Here is a 25,160-nt window from a genome sequence, read left to right on the forward strand (position 1 = left end):
GGTGATCATATGCATTCTCCCATGTGTCTCGAGCAGAGTCTGGTGCTTTGGGTTGGACAGCATGACATTCTACTTATGAAAGTGACAACAGGAGAACCAAAAGCACAGTGACCAGTTGGCATTTATTAGTGTCACTGCAGTCAGAGTAGTAGAGGAACCAAGACTTTGTTATCACAAAGAAATAAATAAAGCTTATTTTTAGGAAGATTCTAACTGAGTAGCTGAAATCTATCAGTAGCACTAGAGGAGCCCAGTCTTGTGTGACAGATGAAGCTGGGGTAGAAATGATGATAAATTCTACCTAAAAGGACCTTGTACTTACTGCCCACTGCCCCAGCTCCCTGGCCAGAGCTGGTCATGGCTATAGGTGCAGATTAAAAGGAAACCTAATGAAAAATGGGCTAAAACACTGGAGAATACATGGACGTGGATCTGTTGGGGTGAGCTGACCATGATCAGACAATCCATTACCCTCACTCCAGAGAGTTTTAGATAGAAGCTTCTCCAGATCGCTTCCGACTGATGTGCTCCAGGTGGGCATGCTCTGTGGTGTCCAAGTCAATCTCATACTTGGCTAGAATTTTGAGGATGGGCCTCAGCTTCAGCCACCACTGTTCCTTGGGGATGCGGTGACTACAGAGAAATGAGACAGATGGCGATTTAATTTTTCAGCACCCCAAATGAATTCTATCAAAAGCTTACAGAAGAAGTTGAGAAGAGGCTGGGTTTTAGGACATGGGCTAACATCTGAAATGGGTACAACTACAAGTGTTAACTCCTAAGATGAAAGGATTGAAGACAGAGAACAGGATGGGAAGAGTAGATCCTGAAACTCCCAGGGAAATAGATGTACTCACTCAAAATCCGTCTGCTCCTTTAGCTCGGTCACTGGTTGAAAGACCAGAGCCCTCTTACGCATCCCCAGAACACAGCCTGAATCTGGTGTATTGGCGAAGATCCTCCCTGCAATAAAGGACGATTGGTAAGCTCCTATAATGGAGAACCAGGCTCTATGGAGGAGCCTGCCCCTCCAACCCCACCTACCGTTACGGTAGCTCTCTTTGATTTTCCCAGACATCCAGTTCATCGCCTTGGCACCCATCTTAGTGGCAAAATTCCTGTCAAATGGAGTTGGACTTCCACCCTGGAAAAATAATAAAAATTACAGAGGGAAGGACTCTAATGAGTAGCAGAAATATCTGAATACACAGAAAAAAGGAAAGAATAGGCCTCAGATTTACAGCTAGAAACAGGAATCCAGAAGTCAAACCATGAAGGAAACCCCAAGACAGTGCTGGGCACAGGGTGAGCTAGCACAGCTTATTTGGCCATTTTGCCAGATGTAAGAGTAATTAGATAAGGGGGGAGCTGGTCTCACAGCTGCCTCCTCCAGCTCCACAGCTGCCAGATCCTGGTCATTCACTTCCAGTTTGATTTGTCACCATCAATGACAAGTGCTCCTTGCGAACCAACATAATATAAAACATCATGTAGCTTTTCTCTGAACTAAGTGAAAGTAGATGGGAAAGGGGGAATAGATCACCATACTTTATCCAACCGTACCCCATTCCTGTAGGGGCTAAGAAGCTCATTCAAGCTGAGATTTTGGGAATTCATATGTGGGTAGACAAAGGTCAAAGGTCCATATTTAAGCAGTGTCAGCTGGGGACATTTGGGATGGGGAGGCCTAAGACCACCAGTACCGTCTAGGAGCAAGGTCTGCCATAGGTGGGGATTGAATGTGGGTAGCAGAAGGGAATTCACTTCCCCCGGAAACCCCAGTTAGTGGAGACGGAGCGCAACACCAGCAAGGTGGCTGTCGTCCTTGCACAGGAAGGCAGCCTGGTGTGCTGGGAAGAGCACTGGGGTGCATTAGGGCTCTCACCCAAGCTTGATGAGCGGCCCTGGAAAAACTGTCTGTCCTGTCTGGGCCTCATTTTCTTCTAGTGAATTAGTGGTTCTCAACTGGAGATGATTTTGGCCCCCAGGGGACATTTGGCAAATGTCTGAGACGTTTTGTATTTGTTATAACTTAGGAAGGAGGTGGTACTGGCATCCAGTGGGTAGATCCAGGGATGTTGCTAAAATATCCCACAATGGCACAGAACAGCCACCTGCAACAAAGAATTATCCAGCCCAAAATGGCAATAGCGCCAACGTTGAGAAGTCCTGCCCTAGGACGGACCACATAACCTTTGTAAAAATTGCAGGCTCATGCTCTATGGTGACACTGACGGACTTCAACAGATTGGGAGCCAGTGGGAGACCCAACAGCTATCGGGAGTTGTGGCCATCTGGTGAAGGGCACGACTGGGGTGTCTTCCCGACCTGCTGCATGTGGCCAAGTACATTCTTCCTGCTGTCAAAGATGCCCTTGCCCTCCTCAGAGTACAGGTTGAAGATGAAGTCCGTGGTATAGTTCTCATTGCACTTCTCATTCCTGCCAAGTAGAGACCAAAAGCCTGTGACTTTGGTTATCTCCCCATCCCTCCCAACTCTTTTCTGCTTCTATAGGCTTTGTTCTTCCTATTTCTGTCTCCTCCCATGGCTCCGGTTCTTTCCCTTTGTCCCCAAATTCCTCAGGGTGTCCCAACCATGGATTCACCCTGTGGGCTAGAGTCAAAGCCTAAATATTCTCTTCATTTAGAAACAAACAGTGGATAAGGTACCTTAACACCAAGCCCCTTTTCACAGTGGTTTTCATCTTTTGCACCAGATGTTCAACATTGGCCTGAAAACAAGAGAGTAAATCCTAAGCCTAGCCAGGAGTGGATAAGGCGGGGCAAGAGCATGGATCTCTTGTTCCCACCAGGCCTCTGGGAAGGGACGAGGGACCGGGGGAGAACTGTTTACAATCCCGTGCCTAGTCCCTATGAGAAGCTGATGAGTTCACACTGCAGTGTGAACAAAGACTACAAATGAGCCAGGCAGAACTGGGAGAGGGTGAGTTAGGGACAGACACGGTGACTGACACCTCCTTTCCACCTGCTCCCAGTGTCCCCTTCCAGGGGGTTCTGCTTCCCTTCCCTCAGAGGGATGACTCTGCTCTCCATGTCAGCCTTTAAATGGGCTGCTCGTGTAAGCAGCAGTGCTTCCCCTGGGAGGAACCAGTTCCTTCACGTGGGCTTGGAGCTGGCGGTGAAGGAGGAAGACTCCCACCTCTATTCCTGGCAGGGGCTGGCTGGGGTCTTTCCTGAGGGAGTTCCCGCAGCCTGCTGCCCCTCCACTTTGTGGCTCTTCTTGCCTCCAGTGAACTGAGATCTTGGAAAATTAGGATCACATGGCCCGTCTGAGGAAAAGGAATCAGCACCTCACCCCAACCCCAGAAATGACAAGGTCAGGAAAGAGAAGAGTCTGCTTTGGTAGCAAGGGAAGCCCCGGGGGTGGCCTGAGGCTGTAGCGACACCATCAACTTGCTCTGTTAGTTAAGCCACCTATTCACAAGTTTAGAAATGTCTTTCAACCTTTCTAAATCCTTCTTATCTGTTACACAGAGAGATAATAGCACTTGTGTTTTGAAGACAAAATGGAAAAACACACTGGGAAGGGCTTAGCAACATGGGGCCTTCAAAACGAATGCTCCAGCAACAGAGCTGTGGTCATGTGTGCGAGGCTACACCGGAAATGCCCACTTGCTGCTCATTCTAGTTTCCTTGCAGGGCCCCAAAGACCAAGCAGTTATCCTTATCATGAGCTCTCACAGCTCAGGATGCTGTGGGGACAGATTAGGGCAGGGGAGAGCGACATAAAAGGCTCTGAGGGACCATCTACCTGCAGGTCCCGAATGGTGAAGGGCTCCTCAAAAATGTAAGCAGCATCGGCCCCCGCTGCCAGTCCCGCCATGGTGGCCAGGTAGCCACAGTAGCCACCCATAGTTTCAATGATAAACACCCGACGCTTGGTGCCTGCCGCTGATTGCTTGATGCGGTCACAGGTCTGCAGAGGCAATGGTCACAGTTAGAAAGACAGGCTCCAGGATCTGATTCTTATCACTTCTCTGACCCCTGCCATAAACCAGCGCTGGAACGCCACCCTGCTCAGGTCAGCCAGGCCCCTACACCTCATCAAGTTCTTGCCTTCAGGGACAGCAGGCACATCGGCCAACCACACTGTTGAACTCGTCTCCCGGGAAGGAGGCTGTGTTTACCCTTTCTGTGAGTCAGGTAGGAAAGTTAGACCCTTTGAACTCAGGACAGAAAAACTGTTTGGTATGCAGAGTACTGATGCACTGGAGGCTGACGGGTGAGAACGAACACCCTAGTGTGATGAAATAAAGCGTGTACAGGCCTGGGCTTGAAGAAGCACCGTCCAAACACTGTCACGTGGTAGTACAGAAGCAGCAGCTCGCTCTCCAGGAGCGCACGCAGCCAGGGATTACAGAGCTGGCCAGAGGCCCGGCAAGTGGTGGTGGGCTCTCACCGTGCAGATGGTATTGAGTGCTGTGTCAGCCCCCACGCTAAAGTCCGAGCCAGGGACGTTGTTGGACACCGTCGCAGGGATGACCACAAACGGGATGCATAGCTCGTCAAACAGCTTCCTGCCCTCCATCAGTTCCAGGCCCCCTGTGTAAGCCTAAGAAGAAGAGTGGCAGCGATAAGGGGAGCGGGAAAGGGCGGAGCGAAGGGGACAAGGGGGAGGGCACTCACCTCAAAGCCCCCGATGATGACGAGGCCCTGAATGTTAAACTTCGTGATATTGGCACTGATCTGCTCGAAGCTCTTCTTGGGTAGAGTCCTGGTTGATTGGGGCAAGGCGGGGGTGGGCGATGAAGTGATGGAATTTGGAGAATTAAGCAAAGTTGAGGGAGAAAAAAGCTAGAATTAGAAGATGCTTTATGTAGAACTCCTTGACCTGTGTCCCCTTCCCTGCCCCACTTCTCACGGCTGTCTAAGGACACACAGTGGGGCTTTAAATTGCTAGAGTCACTAGAGATGTCTAAATGGGCATGCCTGCCCTCGCTGAGGTTACTGTGAGCTTGGGACAGAAGATGCAGACTACAGCAGTGTAGACACTGAGCTAATCAACGGACACCCACATTCCAAGGGACATCTTTAGAGGTGACTAGGAGGAGGTGTTCCCATAATGGCACTTACCTTTTAGTCCCAAGCTTGGAACCACCTTGGCCAGTCCAGCCCCCAACATAGCTCCAGCCAGCTTCCTCGATCTGTAGGAAAAGGTCACATGGGTCTGCCTTGCGGACTGAATGCCACTTCCTGAGTTCTGATCCCACCCTGACACCCCCCTGGCTGGAAAAGAAACACCACACATTGGCTTTTCCCCGCCTCAGTGAACTTCCTCTGGCTTATTGCTCAGTCACAAATATTAAGCACCTACTATGCCAGGCACTGCACTGAGCTTTGGGACAGAGAATTAAATAAGGTATGTTGCCTGCAAAGGGTTTGTTTCAGTGGCTCCTGCCTATTCATACTGCCCCCAAATTAAGCATCTACTTCTGCTCAAACCCTGAGAGGACAGAAAGGTAGAGAGAGATAGGGGAGGGGCCAGGAAAGAGAAAAAGATGGACAGGTCACCCCTGCTATACTTACCCTCCCCGTGCCTACTCTTGGCCCCAGAGTATGTGCCCCTCTTCCTTTCAGTTCCCGTACCTGACCCTTGGCCAGGCCCTCAAAGCCATCATGCACGACCAGCACCCGGTTGCCCTGGATGAGGCCAATCCTCACAGTGGAGCGGACGGCAGCGTTCATGCCTGCGGCCGGGGCCCCCACGTTCATCACGGCCACTGTGTGTATGCTACCCTGGGGAGAAGGAAGCGGAGAGGGAGTAGGGCAAGGAGAGGGACAGGTCAGTAAGGGAAGCTGAACTCTTTGAGTCCGTCATGGTCCTAGGGTCAGGACGTGTGTCTCCGGACAACACACCCCCACCCTGGGAAGGCCAGCACGGCCTGTTCCCTCATCCTGTGGAAGCGAATTCTTTATCACAAATCAATAAAGAAAGCCGCTGTCCCTGCCCGCAGACAGCTTTACATAACAAATGAGGCCTTCCAGAGCAGCATTTCCCAAAGTGTGGTTCTTGGACCGCCTGATCTAGGGAGCCTATTAAACCTGCCTGTTCCTGGCCCCAACCCGAGATCTAAATCCTCTCTGCGGGAAGGATCCAGCAATCTGCATGTTTAATAAGCCGCCCAGATAATTCTGATAGACACTAAATACTGAGAAGCACGACTTCTGTGGAAGAAGTGGCTAAAGTACACTCAGATACGACTATTCCCAGGTCTGCCCAGGGGACTCATCTATAAACCTCGTTCCCAGTCCTTGCACGCTACCTCATCAATCCTAAATTGGATGTGGGCCTTGGGGCAGAGACGTCCAGGGCACTAAGAACATGGGGCTGGTATCTGCAGAGGCTAAGAGAAAATTTCTTACGAGGGTCAGGGACTCAGCACTGGAGAGTGCACTGGGGCAAAGAAGCTGGCGAGGCTACAGGCTGTATGGAGTGGAGGCAGCACTTCACAGAGGGAGACTGAGAGACAGAGTCAAAGGGAGAGAACTCACCGGTCCCTTAGTGACTGGGGGTCTGACGTGAGCCAGAAGCTTGTACACCTCCCAGTTGTTCATGAAGCTCCTGTAAAAAGTACAGGCGGAGTGGGGGGACTTCAAGCCACTCCCCATGGCCAGCAGCCAAGGGCATTTAAAGTTTTGCTCCGAGCGTGAAGTCCAAAAAAGCAAACCTCAAAGGATGTAACTGGGACACAGCAGGGACTGGGCAGGGGCTGAAAAAGGGCCAGTAACTGATCAAACCCTCCCTGAGGACTCTTCTCCCCGGCACTGCGCTCAGCATGAGACGCTGCCCCTTGGCTAGAGAAACTGAAAACCTGACTGGAACCCACACACAAAAGCACCGGATTTTAGCAGGCCAATCCCCTGAAGAGCAGCCCTGGGACGAACTGTGCCTCCTGGCCACCTCTCAACCAACTCTCTCGGGAAGGAACCGTCAGAGGCAGTAAGAAGAAGGGGCAGAAGCTCTTATGTTGAGTCTGAAACTATTCATCTTTTGCTTCATTCCAACATCTGATTTCTATAACTAGTGAGCTTCTGGGCATTTCCTCACCGGCCTCTCAGCTTCATGGCTTCATCAAATTTCCTGTCATTCATGGCCTTGGTCACATCTTTGGTCTGAGGGAGAAGCACAACAAGAGTCATAACTACAGGGCAGGGTTCCACACAGCTGGATTTCTAGCCCATCGTAACGCTCCGCCTGTCCCCGCGCTTATGCCCGGATCCCGCCCACCAGACCTCCCATCTCTTCTGTGCTCCTCAAACGTTCACAGAAAGCAGCATCTTTGTTTTTCCTTAATTTTTGGAGTAATGAGCAGCAAAAGGAAGGAGCTAATTCAATGCTATACTTAGAATATTTTTCAGAGGAGTGCTCAGAGACAAAACAGCATCTTCCTCCATTCTGCACCCAGGGCCACAACCTCAAAGTAGCCTCTAAACTGGATAAATGGAGAAGACCCTACAGATCCCAGAAGGAAGAAAAGCTAATCCCTCCCATGTGTCTCCCAACTACTGATTTCTGCTCTATAAGCCAGTGCTTTAGCTTTTGGGATGCACAGTTCCAAGCAAGGCTGGAGCCCGTCTGGGCTGTAGGTTGCTGGGACTCCGGAGTCGGAGAGAGAAGCAGGCCAGGAGATGGGGAGTCAGCCCTGAGCGTGCAGGCCAGCCCTGAGAATCAGCCAGCCACCTTAGCTCCCAAACAAACTGCTCTGTGGTATCACAGGAGCGATTCCTTTGTACTAAGAGCCATTTCCTGAGCATCCAATATTTTCCAGATACTGCATCAGACCTTTTATCAAGCTTCCCTCCGCTCTTACAATAGCTCTCAGGGTGAGCGTTAGAAACCTAATGCTGTTTCAGAGAAACGTGTTCAAGGTAGAAATCATAGAAACATATGAGCTAGCCAGCCAGACCTTAATAATATTCCCTGCTTTTAATAATGTTTGGAGACAGACTAAATTTCTTTTCCAACAAAGAGACGGCGAAAGCATCTGAGGCTGAATATGGTGCAGTACTGGGTCTCACTAGGTGGTAGGATGTAGCCTCTCTCACATTCCTTAGGAACACTTAACAGACGGGGACACTGGGGCTTAGAGAGGTGACAGCTCCTATGCAAAGCCTACTGTGCTCTTTCCCCATTTGACTGACTAACCACGCTGCCTCTCCATCTCCAATTCCAGTGCCCTTAGAAGTTGGTCTCTTTCCCTTTAAGCTCCAGCTCAAAGACAGGGGATTGGGGCTGCTAGGAAGGGGAGCTGAGGTCAGTACTTACCATCTGGACACACTCCATGAGGGGCAGGCGCACAGCCTGGTTACCGGACAGGCTCACCACACAGGCTGGGGTGTCTGGGGTCCCCTCCAAAAGCGCCATCACTGCTTCCACACCCATCCTGCTGCCCTGCAGGAGGCCGAGGAGCAAAGACAGTCTGGTTCAGGCCTCCCCATCCAGACAGGCTGAGAGCCAGGGCACCGAGGTCCTTCCAAATCCCAGGGTCAAGTTGCACATTTAAGAACTACAGCTAAGCGCTTATGGGGCTTTACTTCCCTACCCAGATTTCATCTAATGCTTGATTCTACATCCTCTTGCCATTAGAATTCTATTTGGTTCCAGAGAAGCATGTCGATTATAGTAATTGAGGAGATCACTGAGGCTTAATATTCCCTTCTTACTGATAAAACAAAGAAGAGTATCGCTTCTCTCTTCTAATGAAAGTAGGATAAGAGGGTTCAACCTGGGTGTCTGAGGTTAGGTCTTAACAATTTTACTAATGCTCAAAGCTGAGATATTAGATCTCCCCATTTGGAAGGCATATCATTTCCCATCATTTTTTGCAACAGAAGAGAACACTTGAGTGTACGTAAATGGGTCAAGGGCCACTGCAGACTGGAGGCGGCATGACCAGTGGGGTAAGCCCCTGTCCTGGGAAGTGGGGTTCTGCCAGGGAAGTTTGGCAAGTCGTGGGTTCTAAGACGCGAGAGCCACAGAACCCCATGACTTACAAGGATCCGGTCGAAGGCTGATGGTGTCCCACCCCGCTGCACATGCCCCAAGACAGTGACCCGGGTGTCGTATCCCAGACGCTTTACCACCAGCTGAAGGGACCAAAAGAAAGACAGAGAGAGGGATACAGAGTCAGAGAGAGAAAACAACCAGAGGCTTAGATAGGCCGAGGTGGCTTAGCCTCTATCTTGTATCTTATTCCTGGGAAACCAGGGGGCAGGAAACCTGGGAAGAGATGTGCAGAAGGACCAGGGGAGACTCAGAAGTCACTGGGGAATGGGGTGCAGGGTGTGTCTAAGGCCTCTCTGGTTTCATTCATACTAACATTCTTGATGTCTTCTGAGGTGATGGGTTTCCCAGTCTTGTCGATGGCACCCTCAGCCACAATGATGATGTTGAGGCGAGAACCACGGGTCCTTGTCTGGTCAAGAAATGGAGGAAAGTGGTCAGTGGGGTGAAACTGATGGAGGGGAAGTGTATCATCGGCGGAACAGGCGAGCAGTTTTTCAAGGGCAAAATAATGTGCCAGTACCTCGGTGAGCCGACGACAAAGATGCTCCTCCCAGTCGTCATCTGGTGGACACTCGGGAATAAAAACCCAGTCAGCTCCACAGGAGAGAGAGGTGACAAGGGCCAGGTACCTGAGGTGAGAGGCAGAAGTGTCACGCTAGGAGCCACACTCCACAAACTGCCTCACCCGTACCCAGCGGGTCTGCCTGTCCCCATAGCTGGTGAAATGTGTGAGGGTCTGTGTTTTCGTGCCTGGGGGGAGAAGAAGAGCACGGCTGAGACAGCTTCTCAATGAGATTTTTTCCCTGAAGAGCACCTTCTACTCGTGCTCACCTGCCACAGTGGCTTCTAGTCTCAGAGAGGTGTCCAACCTGTGCACGTGCACACAGGCATACCCTTGGACATGTGGGTATTGGGGGTAGACAGGGAAAGGGGGCCACGCTGAGATGAACATGGACACCTCTGGGAGACCTCTTTGGACTCTCCGGGGAAAAGAAGGCTGCTGCTGGTTCCACAGAACAAATGAATCAGGATGGGGATCTTACCCACAGTGCCGACCCATCACTTCTAGCACAAATGTCCTCTGGTGGCTGCAAGACACAGACATGGGACCTTCACAGTCCAAGTGTCCCGATGGTCCCAAGCCGCCACCCACATCTAGGCCACATAACCTCCCTGGGTGATCCATTTATATAAACCTCCCAGCAGGTTTCCGGAGAGACCAGGAAGACCCAGACCTAGGTCCAGGGTGGCTACAGGGCGACTAAAACATAGCAATAAAAGGTGTCAGTACAGCGGCTCTATTCCAGGGAGCGATGGGGTCCAGAAAGGGAAGGAAAAAATAGAAAAAGAAGTGAAGAAGTGAGGATTCAACCAGCCTGGAATCACCTAGGATGACCTTGGCAAACTGCTACCTTCCGCCTCCCATATTCTCCAGCACTGCCTCCCCAGGCCGCCTGCTAAGCAGCAGCAGTGATGGCTTCAGCAATCTGTGCTACAGCTGAAGGGGTGGCTGAGGTTTGGGGCTCCCTGCACTTGTCTCAGGTTGGACACTCATCATTTGGGAGATCGCGGGTACTAAAGCCCTCAGGGCTACACTGTGGACAGTGGGCAAGACAGTGACAAGAGGCAAACTCACAGCATATAGACAGCAGTGCAATTCGAGGGCTTTAGGGGTGCTTCTTCGTTAAAGACAGTGTTCCAGCCTCAGAAAACGGGTCGTTGGGAGTCTAGAGCCCAAGGGCATTAATCTTCTCTAGCCCTATAGCCTGTTCCAGCTGCCATCTCCCACCCCCAGCCCCCGCCGCTTCCCTGCAAGCCCCCTTACCTCTGAGCAGTGGTGGTGATGGCGTCCACAATCTCTATAATCCGGTGCAGGGCAGAATCAGTGCCAATGGTCATGTCAGTGCCACAAAAGTCATTGTCAATTGAACCCACCAAGCCCACGATGTTCAGGTAGCTGGACTTCGTAGCCTCCTCTGCTGTGATCTTACCTGACAAAGAGAAGTAAACCAGGAGCCACCGGGTGAGGTGAGGTGCTTGACACGCCTAAAGAGCGGATGACTGGAGACAGAAGGAACTGCAGCCAATGGGAAGTATAAGCAATGGCAGAGAGAGGAGAGCAAAGACCTCCCTTTTGTGTCTAGATGATGATTTCCTCCAATGGGAGAGGGGTGTGTGTTCCCACGCACAAACAATACTTATGACAATGTCTCACCCGCTTTCTGGAGGTCACTCAGTAAGTCACTCCACTCAGAACGGAAGGTGTCAGCCCCAGTGAGGCTACCATCACCCCCGATGACACACAGGTTGGTAATCCCACGCTTCACCAGGTTGTGGGCAGCGCGGAGTCGTCCCTCTCGTTCACGGAAGTCCTTGCACCGAGCACTTCCAATGACTGTGCCTCCCTGTGGGTAAGAAGTAGGAGTCAGCTCCTCCAGACCACACAGCCAAATTTGGGCTCAATGTGCTAAGATTTCCCCTATTCCAACACTACAATGAGCTGTCATACCCATTTGGCCTTCTAGGAAGTGCCCTGACATCCTTAAGAGTCATTTATCCCTTCTAGGGGCACCTGGGTGGCTCGGTTGGTACAGTTTCCGACTCTTGATTTCAGCTAAGGTCACAATCTCACAGTTTGTGGGATTGAGCCCCACATCGGGCTCTGTGCTTACAGTGTGGAGCCTGGTAGGGATTCTGTCCCTCCCTCTCTCTTTGCCCCTTCCCCACTCACAACTCTCTCTCAAAATAAATAAATAACTTAAAAAAAAAAAGTCATTTGTCCTTTCTAAAGGAAAGGGAAATAATTCTGGCTGAGCTAGGATAGGGCCATTGCTATATTCTGCTACACCTCTTAGAAGACTGTGAGGATTAACCCATTTCACTGAAGGCTTTGTCATCAAAGTGATTATCCTCAAGGAGAGCAAAGGGATACATACATACTGTTGGCTTTTGGAATTATCTCCGTCTTTCACATGTTCTTAGAAATGTAAGAAGTAGCACTGACGTTAGTCTTTGGAAATTCTCCCCAGTGGCCTGACTGTATCGGACTGTGTCCAAACTATTATTAGGAGTTCATCCCAATGTGCTTTCCCTCTGAACTCACTGATTTCTAACTGTGGCCAGCCCCTGCCAATCCTTTCCCCTTCACGCCTCAGGATCTATGGTGCTCATAGAAGGAGACAATATCCACATACTCACAGAAAACACAGTTGAGTATAGAAAGCCTTAAATTCCCACAGGCTTATAGATGCCCTGAGAGAGGTAAGTATACTTAGGGTTTTCACAAATTATATAAGCTTATGGTATCCATGCCTTTTGATAGAGAATTCTGACCTGTTTTCACACCACTTAACAGTAGGCACCACTGCCTATAAGGGGCCTTCGCTAAGTACTGCATATTACATTTCTTCCCATGTATTTTTAGAGGACCGGTGTAAAGAATGGAGATACAAATTTAATTTGTGGTTTTTCAGTAAATCAGAAAATAGCACAAAGGGTTGTGGTGGATGCAATCAGCATAATCTTAAGGTATTTTTGGAAACTCTAAGAGGCTACACTGGTTCCTTCCTCCCCTAAACAGTGTGGTTTCAGGTGACCTTCTCACCATCATGTGAGGACCAGCAGATTTCAGCTCTACTTCTGACTCTGGCTCCAGGCCTCTGGGAAGGTTATTTTCCTGGCCAGACCATCCCTGTGACCCCAGAGCAGGACCTGCTTATGTGCCAGTTCCTTCAGTCTTGCCTATGACCTTTCTATAAAGAGCAAACTGTCCTGTGACCGCAACCCCACCCCCATGCCGCCCTAGGAACCGGGGTAATGTTTTCAAACGCAAAGAGTAAAGGGCAGTCATGGCACCTCTCTTGTCACAGAACCCTTCATGTCAAGGCACATGGGGGGAACCTGAGCAACCATAAGGCCAAACTAGAGTTGGGTGGGACAGGGACAGGACAAATAAGGGACAGAAGTCCTCTGGAACATACCAGCTGAAGCATCATCGAAACGCTCTCCCAGGTGGCTTCCCTGATGTTATCTCCACCATCCACCAGGCCTTGATAACCCTGTGGAGCACATTACACCCATTAAGCCTCTGCTAGGCCAGTTCTCCCTAAGCTCCCATGATTAGGACAGGATCTCTGGGAAGAAGTTCTCTGAGAATCAAGTCATCTCCTCCTATTACTGATCTCTGGATGCCCATGACACTGTCTGTCATATTTAACACAGTCCAGGGAAGAAGACATCAACCTTTCAATACCCTCTTCTATTCCACCCCCAATCTCGAAAGGTCAGGGTGTCCTTCCTAATATTTCATCCTAATTCCTCTTGCTTTTGGCTCATCCCATGTCCTTTAGTCTGCTTCCCCAGGGACAGCAGGTAGCTTTGATAACAGGAGAGGGAAAAGGTGGTGACTTGAAAAGATAAAATTCAGGAGAAGGCAGATAAACCTTACGAGAGAAAGAGAAAGGTGGGCAAATAATGAGAGGGAAGGGAGATAGGGAAGAGAAGTTAGAACCTAAGGATGTTCAGCACACTATAGAAATCTGATGACACTTTGTTCCTTCCAAAGGCTCTGTCTCTGGACATACTAAATTTTCTGTGAAATCCTCATTTCAGCTTCTCTCTTTGTTTTGGTGGAGTTAAGGGGGAGAGAGAGTAACTTCTTCCTTTGAATTGAACAGGCAACATGAGGACCGAGTCTGTAGATCCCTAGACCCCACCATCATTAGTGGAGACAGGAGTCGGGGAGAGACTCATGAAGATGGAGCTGAGCCAGGTCCCTGAGGCATGGCATGTAACTGGGTGGTGAGGAGAGAGGAAGCGGGCAGGGGAAGAGCAGAAAACAGAAAGAATGATGGAGAACAAAGTAGAGAACCAACCTCATGGACAAAGAAGACACGGGCACCAGTAAAGATACCAACTCGAACCACAGCCCTGACAGCAGCATTCATACCTGAATGGAGGGAAGGAAGATGACAGGAAGAGGTTATTCCTGAGAAAAGCAGCCTGGACTAAAAGATATAACATAGTCCTTCTCTTAGGCTTTTCTCTGAATCTAGAATATTCCTCTCCTCCAAGTCTTCCGGCCTCCCCGCTAACATTAAATTTTCATGTTCAGTGTTCATGTAGCTCAGAATACCCCCAATTCATCTCCCTTCCCCCCCACCACCACCTCAGTCGCATCTTTCCTAAGAGCTTTCCTTGCCAGGGCAATCTGGGGACTAATAATCCTGAATGCTTACTGTAGGGTTACACACTGCTAGATGCTTGTCAAACCTCATCTCATTTCATCCTCTCCACAACCCTGAAGTTACCTCCATTTTACAGATTTGGAAACAAAAGTTCAAAGATGTCACGGTCACAGAGCCCAGTCTCTGCACTGGGAGGAACAATTAGAACTAAAACGAATTAGGACTAAAACAGAGAGGAGAGCCTTTCCTCTCTCTCCCATGTAAGTACTTTCCCTTTCAAGTAGATACTCAGTGACAGGAACCGTTTCTCCCAAGAGCACTGTGGAGGCACCGCCGTGCACACCACACGGTGGAAGCTGTAACGGCCTCCATATTAGAAAGAGCGCTACAGATAATTGTGTTAAGCAGAGCTTCCCCAGTGAGACACGGAACACATTCCTGGGTCTGGATCCCGGTAACCCCATCCTGCCTTGTAATGTGAGAAGGGACTCACGGTGAGACGCAGGAATCTCAGAGTCCTGATAGATCAATTTCTTGTGAACCATTTTTGCCACCCTCCCTCAGATACCCCAGTACATTTTTTTTATTTCAATCTACAATCTATTCCTAGGGTCCTTAACCTCGAGAAAAATCATGTACCAGTGAGCACTAGAGAAACCAGTAATTAGAAAAATCTGCTAAAGTCCATCATGAACTACTCTAAACTCCAAAGCTATCCGGAATGAAACAGAACCAAAACACCAAAATATCTTTTTTATGCAGGCTGACAAAAGCTGGTGTGAGATGGATGTAAGCACCAAATCAAATTGAAGGCCCCTTCACTCACTGAGCAAATATTTACTAAATACCTACCATGGTCTAGGCACTATCTAGGCACTAGGGAAACCGCAGTGAATGATAGTCTAGGGATGCAAACATTCAGGAGGTCGCAACGGTCCTCAAGACTTGTGAAGAATATAATATGGTTACAATATGGATCCCTATGAAGGAGATTTGTACAAAGTGCAGTGGGGACCGGGGGAAGGAGCATCTAAGCTGCCAGAAAGGAAGTCAGAACAGGTTATACAGAAAATACAGCATTTGACCTGAGATCTAAGGACAATTTCCTTATAAATCTTTTATGTCAGGTGGACACTTTGGGGGACAGTGCTCTAGGCAGGGAAATAGCACAAATAAAGGTGAGGGTCAAGAAACAACCTTAGGTAACTCAGCATTACAAAGAATAAAATGTAAGATAGGAAGTGGTGAGCGGTGAAGCTACAACAGGTAAGCAGGCACCTGGATGCCACATGAGGAAGTCTGGCTCTTATTCTGTAGGCCAGGGTTTGACTGGGGATCCATGGGTAATGGTTTCAGGGAATCCCTGAACCCATGAAATGGTATGAAAAGTTTTCTGGGCCCAGGAATTTCCTTTGGGAGAAGGTCCGCAGCTTTCATTTGATTCTTAAAGAGGTCTTTGACCTAGAAAACAAAAGTTGCAAATGATGGAGAATCTCTGATGACCTTTAAGAGTGGAGAGACATGATGCTATCTGTATCTCAGAAAGATCACAGAGGTGGGAATGTGGAGGACACTGGGATGACATGGCTCTTTGTCAGCCTAGACAAAATGAGGGCCTAGACTGAGAGAGCGGCATTTGGGACAAAACAGAGACACTGGACAGGAGACACTGAGGAAACAGAAATGTAACAAGGTGGTTAGATTTCAAGGTATTGGAGAAGAAGATGGAAAAAGCCCCATGACTGACAGGCAAAGAGTAGTAAGACTGAGGTGTAATTAACTAAGCAGAGGCAACTTTTGATTTGGGCAGGTAGGGTTGTGGATGATACATTCATATGTGCAAATGCTGAGCTTGAAGTTCTTTTGGGACACCCATGTGGACTTGGGAGAGATGGTCTCATAAGAATATGTACAATTAGAATGCAAAAGGCAAAGAATGGAACACTGTGAAAAACCAATGCTGAGGGAATGGGCAGGGGAAGATGGGTTCCATGAAGGAAACTAATGAAAAGCAAGAGAGCCAAAAAGAAACCCAGGCCTTAGCCATGTCTTAGAAGCCAAAGGGAACAGTTTTGAGAAGTTGTAACGGTGTCAAATGCTTACAATGATTGATCTCAGATAAGAATGGGAATGTTGGGCTTGCCAACAAGAGGTCACTAGTGAGCACTGCTGTCAAAGCCCACTTACACCATCACTAAGGCAAAGTCGCACTAAGTCTCCACGTCTAGATTCACACCCTCAAACTGAAGGAATCAAAATGGAAAAATCTGTGATGGGAGTAGGCTTCTCAGATGCTTTAGGAAAAGCCTGTGTGTATGAGAAGAACAAAGTCAGGGTCAATGTAAAGCCATCAATGCCTTAGGAAGGATAAATCAGTAGGTCAGAACAGAAATGAAACTGTTGTTTATTTTCTGGACTTTCAAAAGGCCTACAGGCTTCTCTATTGGATACCTGGAGTTATGGAGTATGAATTTGCAATCTTAAGAAATATAGAAAAAACACTCTTCTGAAATTTATAGGTTGGAATGCTGTTTCCTATTCTCAAGATGAGTAAGGGTAGGGGAGAGAAGATTTAAGAAAAACAAATGACTTAAGAGGTTTTAAGTACAAAGTAAACAATAGATGACAGGTAGGAAATATCCAAATCTATTGGGCAGAAGAAAAATCCCACAAGAAAAGAAGATTCTTTCTCTTCTCCCTTTTTACCTTCTTACCGCAGTCTTATCAACTATCTTATGAACTTTCAGAGGTCATCTTGCCTCTAAGTTAGACAGCTGTTTTCCTAGAAATCAAGTTTTAGGACTCTCATTATCCCCTATACCTGCGTTTCAAACCCTCAGCTCCCTAGAATTCACAGACTGGATGCATACACAACTTATGCTAGGTAGTCCCAGTAATTCTTTGGGTTCTCCTATTTAACATCACTGGCCTAGTCTGGCCCCAGACCAGTCCTGGCCAGGCTCTCCTTGGCTGTTCCATGTTGCCCTAAATAACCCTCTATTCGCAGCTGTCTGACTTATTAGAAGCAAGACGAAGGATAAGATTACAGGCCCCACCCAGGTGGTATTCTGGGTACAGCCAGGAGGGGCTCTGGAAAACATCAGAGGCACGTACTTTGGAGTTTCTAATTACAGCCTGTAGGCAAGAGGCTTTGGGGAGAACTAAGGGGAATGAGTCTCTATGACATGAGATAGAAAAAAATAATAAATGACTATGTCACTATCTTTTTGAAAGCAGATGTTAGAAGTTTCTACCTTAATTAAACTTTGAATAAGAAAATCCTTTATTCCAACATGAAAAATAAATGTTAGCTCTGAATTACATTTCTGAGAAATATATAATTAATATTAGAAATCCTAGAAAAGCAATCCAGCTAGGTAATAGAATCCCTGTTCTTGTAATCCTTTAAAAACAGGATAAACATGCATTTGGAATGGATGGCCCATCCAAAGGCAGAAGGCTAGAGTGATGACTGAGATCCTTTTCAGCAGAATAAGCCAAATGTGGAATGGTTTAGCAGAGCTGGGGCCCTTCCTCGGCTGGAATCTGTATCCACTCAACCCAGCTTCTGAGCTCAGGGTTTCTGAAATCTGGCCTCTCTTCTGCTTTAAGAGGTTATTGCTTTGCACAGCTCAGAGCTGTAGCCTCTGTGGGTTTTGCAGAACATAACCTTCACTTTCCCATGTGACCCACAGCCTCTGGGTTAAAAATCATTTCTGTGTCCTCTCCCTCAGAGAACTAAAGATCATTAAATCTATCTCTGGGCAGGCAGGCCACTACTGTATTTGAGCTCCTCCTTCAGCTGAGACCTCTCGTCGCTACTTTGAGTTTTCTGCTTTGCTTCCCTGTCTCCCTTAGTTTCATCCTGTACCACCTGCGCACATGCACCTGTGATGTTATGTGGCCTCGCAGCTGGATATTTCCCTGGGTACACTGTGCCTGTCACAGGATCCCATAGGCCTGGGTCCAGCTGGCCCTCCAAAAATCAGCTTATGCTAGCACCTGCCTCCACGGAGGATGATCTTCCCTTTAAGTGGGTGATGGTCCCTCTGGAATAAGAGGGTTTCTGTGCTCAGGATTAGAAGCTGAAAGGGCTCTACTGCTCTTAGATCCAAGTTAAATCCTAGATCTCTCTCTCTCTCTCTCTCTCTCTCTCTTTTTTTTTTTTTTACCTCTTTCCCTCTTCAGAGAGCCCTCTGTTTCATAAATTCCTCTGTCTTCCTCACTTGGATTTTTAGCAGGCTCTTGCTTCACTTAATCCAGTTTCACAGGCTACCCTACCAAGGTTTTAGGATTAACACTCAGAGTTTATGTAGTATGGGATCCTTTTCAGGAGACAGCAGAGAAGCAATAGAAGCAAGGTCAGCCTCAAGTAGGGCTCTGCACTCCTAATCTGGCCACTCTTCCTGAACTCAGACCTCTGTGCCCTCCTTCCTAAGTATCCCCATTCTCATGTTCATCATATATATCAGTTACAATTAAATATTCATTACTTAAAAATATATTTAAAGTCTAGATTTACTAATATATAGTGAGAATGATCGTAAGAACAAAGACAATGTGTGACTTTTTCATCAAAGTATCCTTAGTGCCCGCATCCTGTTTGCGACGCAGGTGCTCAATAACGCCCTTTGCGTTTAACTAGGAATACGTTTATTTAGCACTTACACTGCATACCAGACACTGGTGAATGAAGAACTCAGTTCAGAATCAAGATTTCCGTCTCTTGAAATCTACCTTCTCCGTGACCTTTTCCCTGGTTAATCCAACCAAGGCATATCTGTTCATTACAGAAGTGGGTTCTACTTGGTTAGGCACACTTGATTATTATTATTTATGAGCCTTACATGAGAATTCTAGTAATGTATGTTATCTTTCCTTCTAAAACTATAAGTTTCCAAAGGAAATTAACTTCTTCACAACATACAAGGTAGGGCTCTAAGCAAAGTGGGTATTTAACACAAAGTCCAGGAAGCCTACAGAGAGTGGAACAGAGTGAAGGGGAGACTAGCGGACATCTCTTTCCTTCTCTATTTTTCTCACATAGTCTCCACGTTCTGGTATCCCTCTCAAAGAGATTCTGACTCTCTTCAACATATTATAAATTACAATACACAAGATCATTAAAAGAGAAAAAAATCACACATTCCCTATCTCCCACTTCATTTTTCCATATACCTGACTTCCCTAACTTCCAGGCTTCTAGGACTCAAAGCAGAAAGGAGTTCTCTCTGGCTTTGCTTTCTGACCCCCACCCCTCACGCCACAGGTCTGTACTGATTAACTGATGGCTGTTCCTGTTTGTTTGAGAGCTGAAGGAATGAAGAGGAGGAAAGGCCAGAGAACACTGAGCATGAAGCAGAACTGTGCCCATTTGAAGGAAATGTGCTATAGAAGTGAGGTGCTGGACCCTGGTCGGTGCAGGAACTCTACACATCTCAGAGGCAATACCTGAAGATCTAGCTAGAGCCCACCAAATACCAATTTCTGCATCTCCCCCTCCCCCCACCATTTCCAATGCACTTGAAGTGAATCTACCTACTGCTTTCTCAACAATTTTATCTATTTAGTCTCTTTCTTCCTAATGATGCTTGAGAAAACACCAGTCAGTCTTTTAGGTACCAAAGGACCAAAATGGTTCCAAATCTTCAAAGAAACTTGGAAAGAAGTTTTATGAAGATTTGAGTAAATTAAAGTAGAGCAAATAATATCCAGCAACACTTGGGGACTTAGACCTGACAGAGATTCTTGGGAAAGCCCAGGAATCCAGTGTGAACTACAGCAGGAGGACATTATGGAGGACAGTTCTGTTCTACATGCTAAGGCGGTTAAGTAACTCAAAGGGGCCTACCAGCCATGGTTTTTTGTCCCTCCCCAAGCAGGGCCTTCCTCCTTACCTTGGGCATCTCCACCAGAGGTTAACACGGCGATGGCTTTGCCAATCCCCAGGGTTTTGGCTGCATGGTGCTCTTCATGGGTCATGATCCACTCTAGAATTCAAGAGAACGATCAGTTAAGACACAGGTGGATTGAGGTGCTCAGGAAATGGCTCTCTTAGACTGGCTAGAGCCACCTCAGTCAGGCTCTCCCACTATACTAAGTCTGAGCTTTGCAGCCTGGGTATTTTGGACTTCTTCCAGAAGTGGGCCACACCCCCACAGACTGACAAGCTGAAATGTCACCGTAATCAAACCCAAGACTGCAAAGGTCCTGGCTAATCCCTCCCACCTAAATTGGAGCCTACTTGAAGAACAAGCTAAGGTCAAGGGGAAGGGCAGTTGACTAACAGAAATGAAAAAGGAAGGAGGAAAGTTAAGGTGGCCTTAATGACTCCTCCTTTCACTGAAGGGAAGGGCTGCTGCAGGCTGTAGAAATCGGTGAGGTTTGGGGCACTGACCAGAACCAGCCAAGTGGAAACAGAAAAGTGAGCATAGGCAGGGTTATGGTGAAGATTACGGTTCAGTTTTATGGAATTGGGCTAAGCTGGAACTAGAGTTAGAAGTTTTACATGCACATCTGAGCGTGTGCAAAATGATGGTTCAGGCTCAGGAATGGTTAAAGACATTCTATGGCTTTTCCCATCGCTTTCAGGCTCCCTGCCTCCTAAGCATCTCTTGACTCACCTCCAGGCCTTGCCCTTCACACTACATGCTATCAAATGGGAAGAGCAACACAGAATCATGGCCTAATACACATACATATGTACACATGGCATGTGACCACCTTCCTATTTTTGTCTTTAGGGCTTATTTCTCTCAAAGGAACACACAAGACATACTTTTGTATCCATGAAATGTCAAAGGAGTCATCCACTCTCCCAGTTATCTAGGCTAAAATCTAAGTTTTTAAATTTCTCTCCTCCTTACTGTCAGAGTCTAAACAGTTACCAAGTCCTATTCTTCTCCCTTTTTATCTTCCCTTATTCTTCTCTTATTTGCATCCTCAGCACCCCTCTCCACCTGAATTCCTCTTACAATAGCTAGTCCCCCTGTTTGTGTTTCCCTTCTCCACTCTGTAAGAGACACAGAATAGACCTCCACCGGAAGGTCATAGGACCCTGGGGCCTCAGTGGAGAGAGGACGCATTCACTTCAACCGGGGCTGATGACCTTAATGCACAGCTCATGTTTCTGCTGTGAATCTGGGGAACTCAGGGTGGCTGCTGATAAAGACACAGGTCACATAAACACACAAATCTGCATACATGCCAATAAAGTACATGCAATGAGACACTCATGAAGACATACATACGCAAACCTATATAGCGTTATTATGGGACACAGATTCACAGACATATACTACATAGACTACATATCAAATACTACATATAATCCATTCTCGTGGATAAACTCCAAATTCTTGAGTTGGCATTCTAAGCTTCCATGATCTAGCCCTTGCCAAAGCTTGAAGCTTTGTCCCCATGAATTTTCTTCTCCATCATCACCTGAACATTAATTTGCTCCTTTCCATTTGTGTACTTGAGCACCCTGCATCCTTCATCCAGAAGGCCACATGGCCTTCCACAGATCAATATCCCACTCCATCATTTAAGGTCAGGCCTCTAAGCCTATTAACCCTTCACCGATTACCACAGGAAGAATTCTTTTTGGACCTCCTCCAATCACATATTGTCTGTGATTAACAGATCATTAGATCATTCATTTAGCACTTAATTGTTGCTTTATGTGGCATTTAACTTGCTTCTTATATATTGATGATAAGGTTGGACTAGATCAGGGGTCAACAAACTACAGATCTCAAGTCAAATCCAGCTCTTTTTATGGCTTTGTACGGCAGCAAGCTAAGAAAGGTTTTTACATTTTTATTTTTCTTAAAGAAACTTTTTTTTTTTTGAGAGAGAGAGAGAGAGACAGCGTGAGCAGGGGAGGGTCAGAGAGAGAGGGAGACACAGAATCTGAAGACAGGCTCTGAGCTTCCAGCATAGAGCCCGACGCAGGGCTTGAACCCATGAACCATGAGATCATGACCTGAGCTGAAGTTGGACACTTAACCAACTAAGCCACCCAGGTGCCCCTTTAAGAAACTTTTGGGGGGGGGAGGGAGGGAGAGAGAGGGAGAGAGGGAGAGAGGGAGAGAGAGGGAGAGAGGGAGAGAGGGAGAGAGAGAGAGAGAGAGAGAGAGAGAGAGAGAGAGAGAGAGAGAGAGAGAATCTCAAACAGGCTCCAGGCTCAGCATGGAGTCTGTTGCTGCGGGGCTGGATCCCACAACCCTGCGATCATGACCTAAGCTGAAACCAAGAGCCAGATGTTCAACTGACTGAGCCACCCAGGTGCCCCAGGTTTTTACATTTTTAAATGGTTTAAAAAGCCACTTCAGGACATATGAAAATTACAAGAAATTCAAATTTCAGTATCCGTACCATTCTCATTCTTTCACACATTATCCTAGGGCTGGTGTGACAGAGCAGATTACTGTGACAGAGACCAGACAGCCTGCAAAGACTAAACTATTTACTATCTGGCTTTTTGCAGAAAGTTTGCAGACCCCTGGCTAGATGACTGCTACAAGCTATTTTCCCTAACTAGACTGAACAATCCTCTGGGGAGGAATCATGTTTATTTAAAAAAAAAAAACTTTCCCATAGCTTAACTAAAGCCTGGTGAAGTCCATGCACATAACAGTTCAATAAATCCTTGTTGAAAGCATTAGTGAACTGACGAACAACACAAAATGCACACAGACCTATGAAAGCTTTTATTTAATATGCTTGGATACAGACAGCTCCATATTCTATTTCTAACACACAGAGATACAAATAGGACTTAAGAGCATATAGTGACAGGGAAATGAATGTAATAAACACATATGGATAGAGACACTCTCCTATTAACTGGAGTGTTCATGTCCAAATTTCTGCTATTCTCAAGGAATAAAAGACTAAGTAGCTGGTGCAAATAAGAAGGCAAACATTTGGAGAAGAAAAAACAAAACATGAGTGTGCTGATCCCATTTTCCATGAATTTTTTTCTTCTCATTCACTCTGGGAGCTCATCACTGACAAACCCATACAGGGAACTTCCCCCGCCCCCGCGGAGTTTTCAGTGAGGGAGAGAATTCACCATTAACCAGGTGTAAGGTTAGTAGGAAGGCTGACCTGCAAAAAACAGTCTTCTCCTGTATCTCTAAACCAGTTATACAGGCACAGGACACAGAAAGGCACGCAGATTCATATATAAGCAACCTTTATAGATCCACAGTGACACACACATAGAAATACCCAGACATAAAACCTAAATATAAAATCACATGTGTGTAGATACGCAGGCGGGATGGATAAATACAGGGAGGCAACATCATAGGGGCACTGATTTGAATTGATGAGTGCCAGGATAAGAGTCAGGCAGCCAGGGGTAACGAGGTCCGAGCACCACTCACCCATCCCTGATTCCCAGGGGCGGGGGGCCGTGCATGCTAGCAGAGGGAAATGAGCCGAAGGGCTAGGATTCTCCACGGCTCCCCTACCCATCCCCCCTCTTCGCTCCAGCTTCTGGGGCCATACCACCTCTTCTTTTCCCGTCCGCTCCTTCCAGTTCTCCCCACCGCCTCCTCCCAGCACGGTCATCCCCACCTCGCTCTCGGCTTTCCCTCTCGGTCTTTACTCAAGGGCCCCTCTTGCCTTTTAGTCTTAGCTCTCCTCCGCCACCGCTTCCTTGCAGACTGTCCTTGGGGAAGGGGGAGGGGAGCTTGGCGAACGCGGGGAGGAGCCAGGTGGAGGCCACAAGGGAGGGGAAAGAGGAGAGGCTTCCCAACCTCCACTAGCTGATGCTGGCCCGGAGACTCCGCCTCCCCCTGCTCCTCTTTCTCCAACCCGCCCTCCTCCTCCCAAGGACCTACAGCGATGGCATCCGCTGTCTCCTCACTCCCCAGAAGGTTCTTGGGTCCCCATCTCTGTCTCGGGAGCCATCAGCTCCTGTACACCGTGGGAATAAGAAATCATTTAGTTGCCTCGCATGTTGTCCGCAGAGACAACTTTTTCCTAGCCAGAATGGCTGAGACTCCTTGCATTCGAACATCCTCAACAACAAAACTAATAATAAACCTCCCCGCTCTGGCCTTATGCATTACCTCACACCTCCGTCACTCTTTGAACAAGCAACTATGGAAAGTCTTTGGGCCAGGTTTTGTATTAGGTGCTGAAGGATGAAAAGATAAATGAAATAGAGTCCCTGCCCTGGAGGAATATTGAACACCGACCGGTATTTTCTGTAGAGGGACGTCAAAAACTCCTTCTATATGTACCTTTCTCTGAGAAAATACAGGGCTGCAAAGCAAACAGTGTCCGTGGAAGCAACATGGGCCACGAACTCCCAGAGCTAAAGGTGCATCCTTTCCTCAGATCCTCTTTATTCCTTCCACTTCTCCACCCAGGTCTCTGTTGCAATGCCTCTCCACAGGCATCTTTCCTCTCCTGACTTTCTATGCCCTTCCTCTTGCTTACTTTTGTTTCTGCCCCTGCATATTCTGGCTGCAAACAATAGGAATAAAGATAAAACCATTGGAAGACACAAAAGTAACTTTTGTGATGCAAACGTTACCATCAAAAGACAGCCTGTAGAATGGGAGAAAATATTTACAAATCATATATGTGATAACAGACAGTTACCCAGAATATAGTAAGAATTAATAATCATTAATAATCAATAATAAGAAATAGCCTTGGGGCGCCTGGGTGGCTTAGTCAGGTTGAGCATCTGACTCTTGATTTTGGCTCAGGTCATAATCTCACAGTTCATGAGTTCGAGCCCCAAATTAGGCTCTGCACTGATAGTGAGGAGCTTGCTTGGAATGCTCTCTCTTTCTCTGCCCCTCCTGCATACACACTCTCTTTCTCTCTCTCAAAATAAATAAATAAATTTTTAAAAAGTTAATACCCAATTTAGAAATAAGCAAAAGTTCTGAACAGACCTTCACCTCACCAATGAAGATG

At 47.5% G+C, this 25,160-nt stretch overlaps 1 protein-coding gene across 1 annotated transcript; it reads right to left on the bottom strand.

Moving 5' to 3' along the window:
* Positions 1-103: 103 nt before the first annotated feature.
* Positions 104-23,949, bottom strand: PFKM (phosphofructokinase, muscle). The gene is made up of 23 exons (XM_029953365.1): positions 23,850-23,949; positions 20,111-20,203; positions 13,902-13,975; positions 13,008-13,085; positions 11,243-11,432; positions 10,853-11,018; positions 10,071-10,115; positions 9,548-9,656; positions 9,341-9,436; positions 9,015-9,107; positions 8,287-8,412; positions 7,069-7,133; positions 6,513-6,582; positions 5,607-5,756; positions 5,094-5,164; positions 4,647-4,734; positions 4,420-4,572; positions 3,772-3,936; positions 2,670-2,731; positions 2,329-2,440; positions 1,045-1,144; positions 858-963; positions 104-633 (listed from the first exon to the last, which is right to left on the bottom strand). The coding sequence occupies exons 2-23, from the start codon at positions 20,193-20,195 to the stop codon at positions 489-491; spliced, it is 2,349 nt and encodes a 782-aa protein (XP_029809225.1). The 5' UTR covers positions 20,196-20,203; positions 23,850-23,949; the 3' UTR covers positions 104-488.
* Positions 23,950-25,160: the final 1,211 nt, after the last annotated feature.

Source organism: Suricata suricatta, chromosome 10 (genome assembly GCF_006229205.1).
Source record: "Suricata suricatta isolate VVHF042 chromosome 10, meerkat_22Aug2017_6uvM2_HiC, whole genome shotgun sequence".
NCBI lineage: Eukaryota > Metazoa > Chordata > Mammalia > Carnivora > Herpestidae > Suricata > Suricata suricatta.

Bases quoted from the DNA above. Each gene is read 5' to 3' on its own strand.
- PFKM (XM_029953365.1), bottom strand. From the start codon at position 20,195: ATGACCCATGAAGAGCACCATGCAGCCAAAACCCTGGGGATTGGCAAA. The intron at 13,086-13,901 runs GTTGGTTCTCTA...TGTGCTCCACAG, and splicing joins GTGTCTTCTTTGTCCATGAG to GGTTATCAAGGCCTGGTGGA. The intron at 9,437-9,547 runs GTACTGGCACAT...TTTCTTGACCAG, and splicing joins TTTGTCGTCGGCTCACCGAG to ACAAGGACCCGTGGTTCTCG.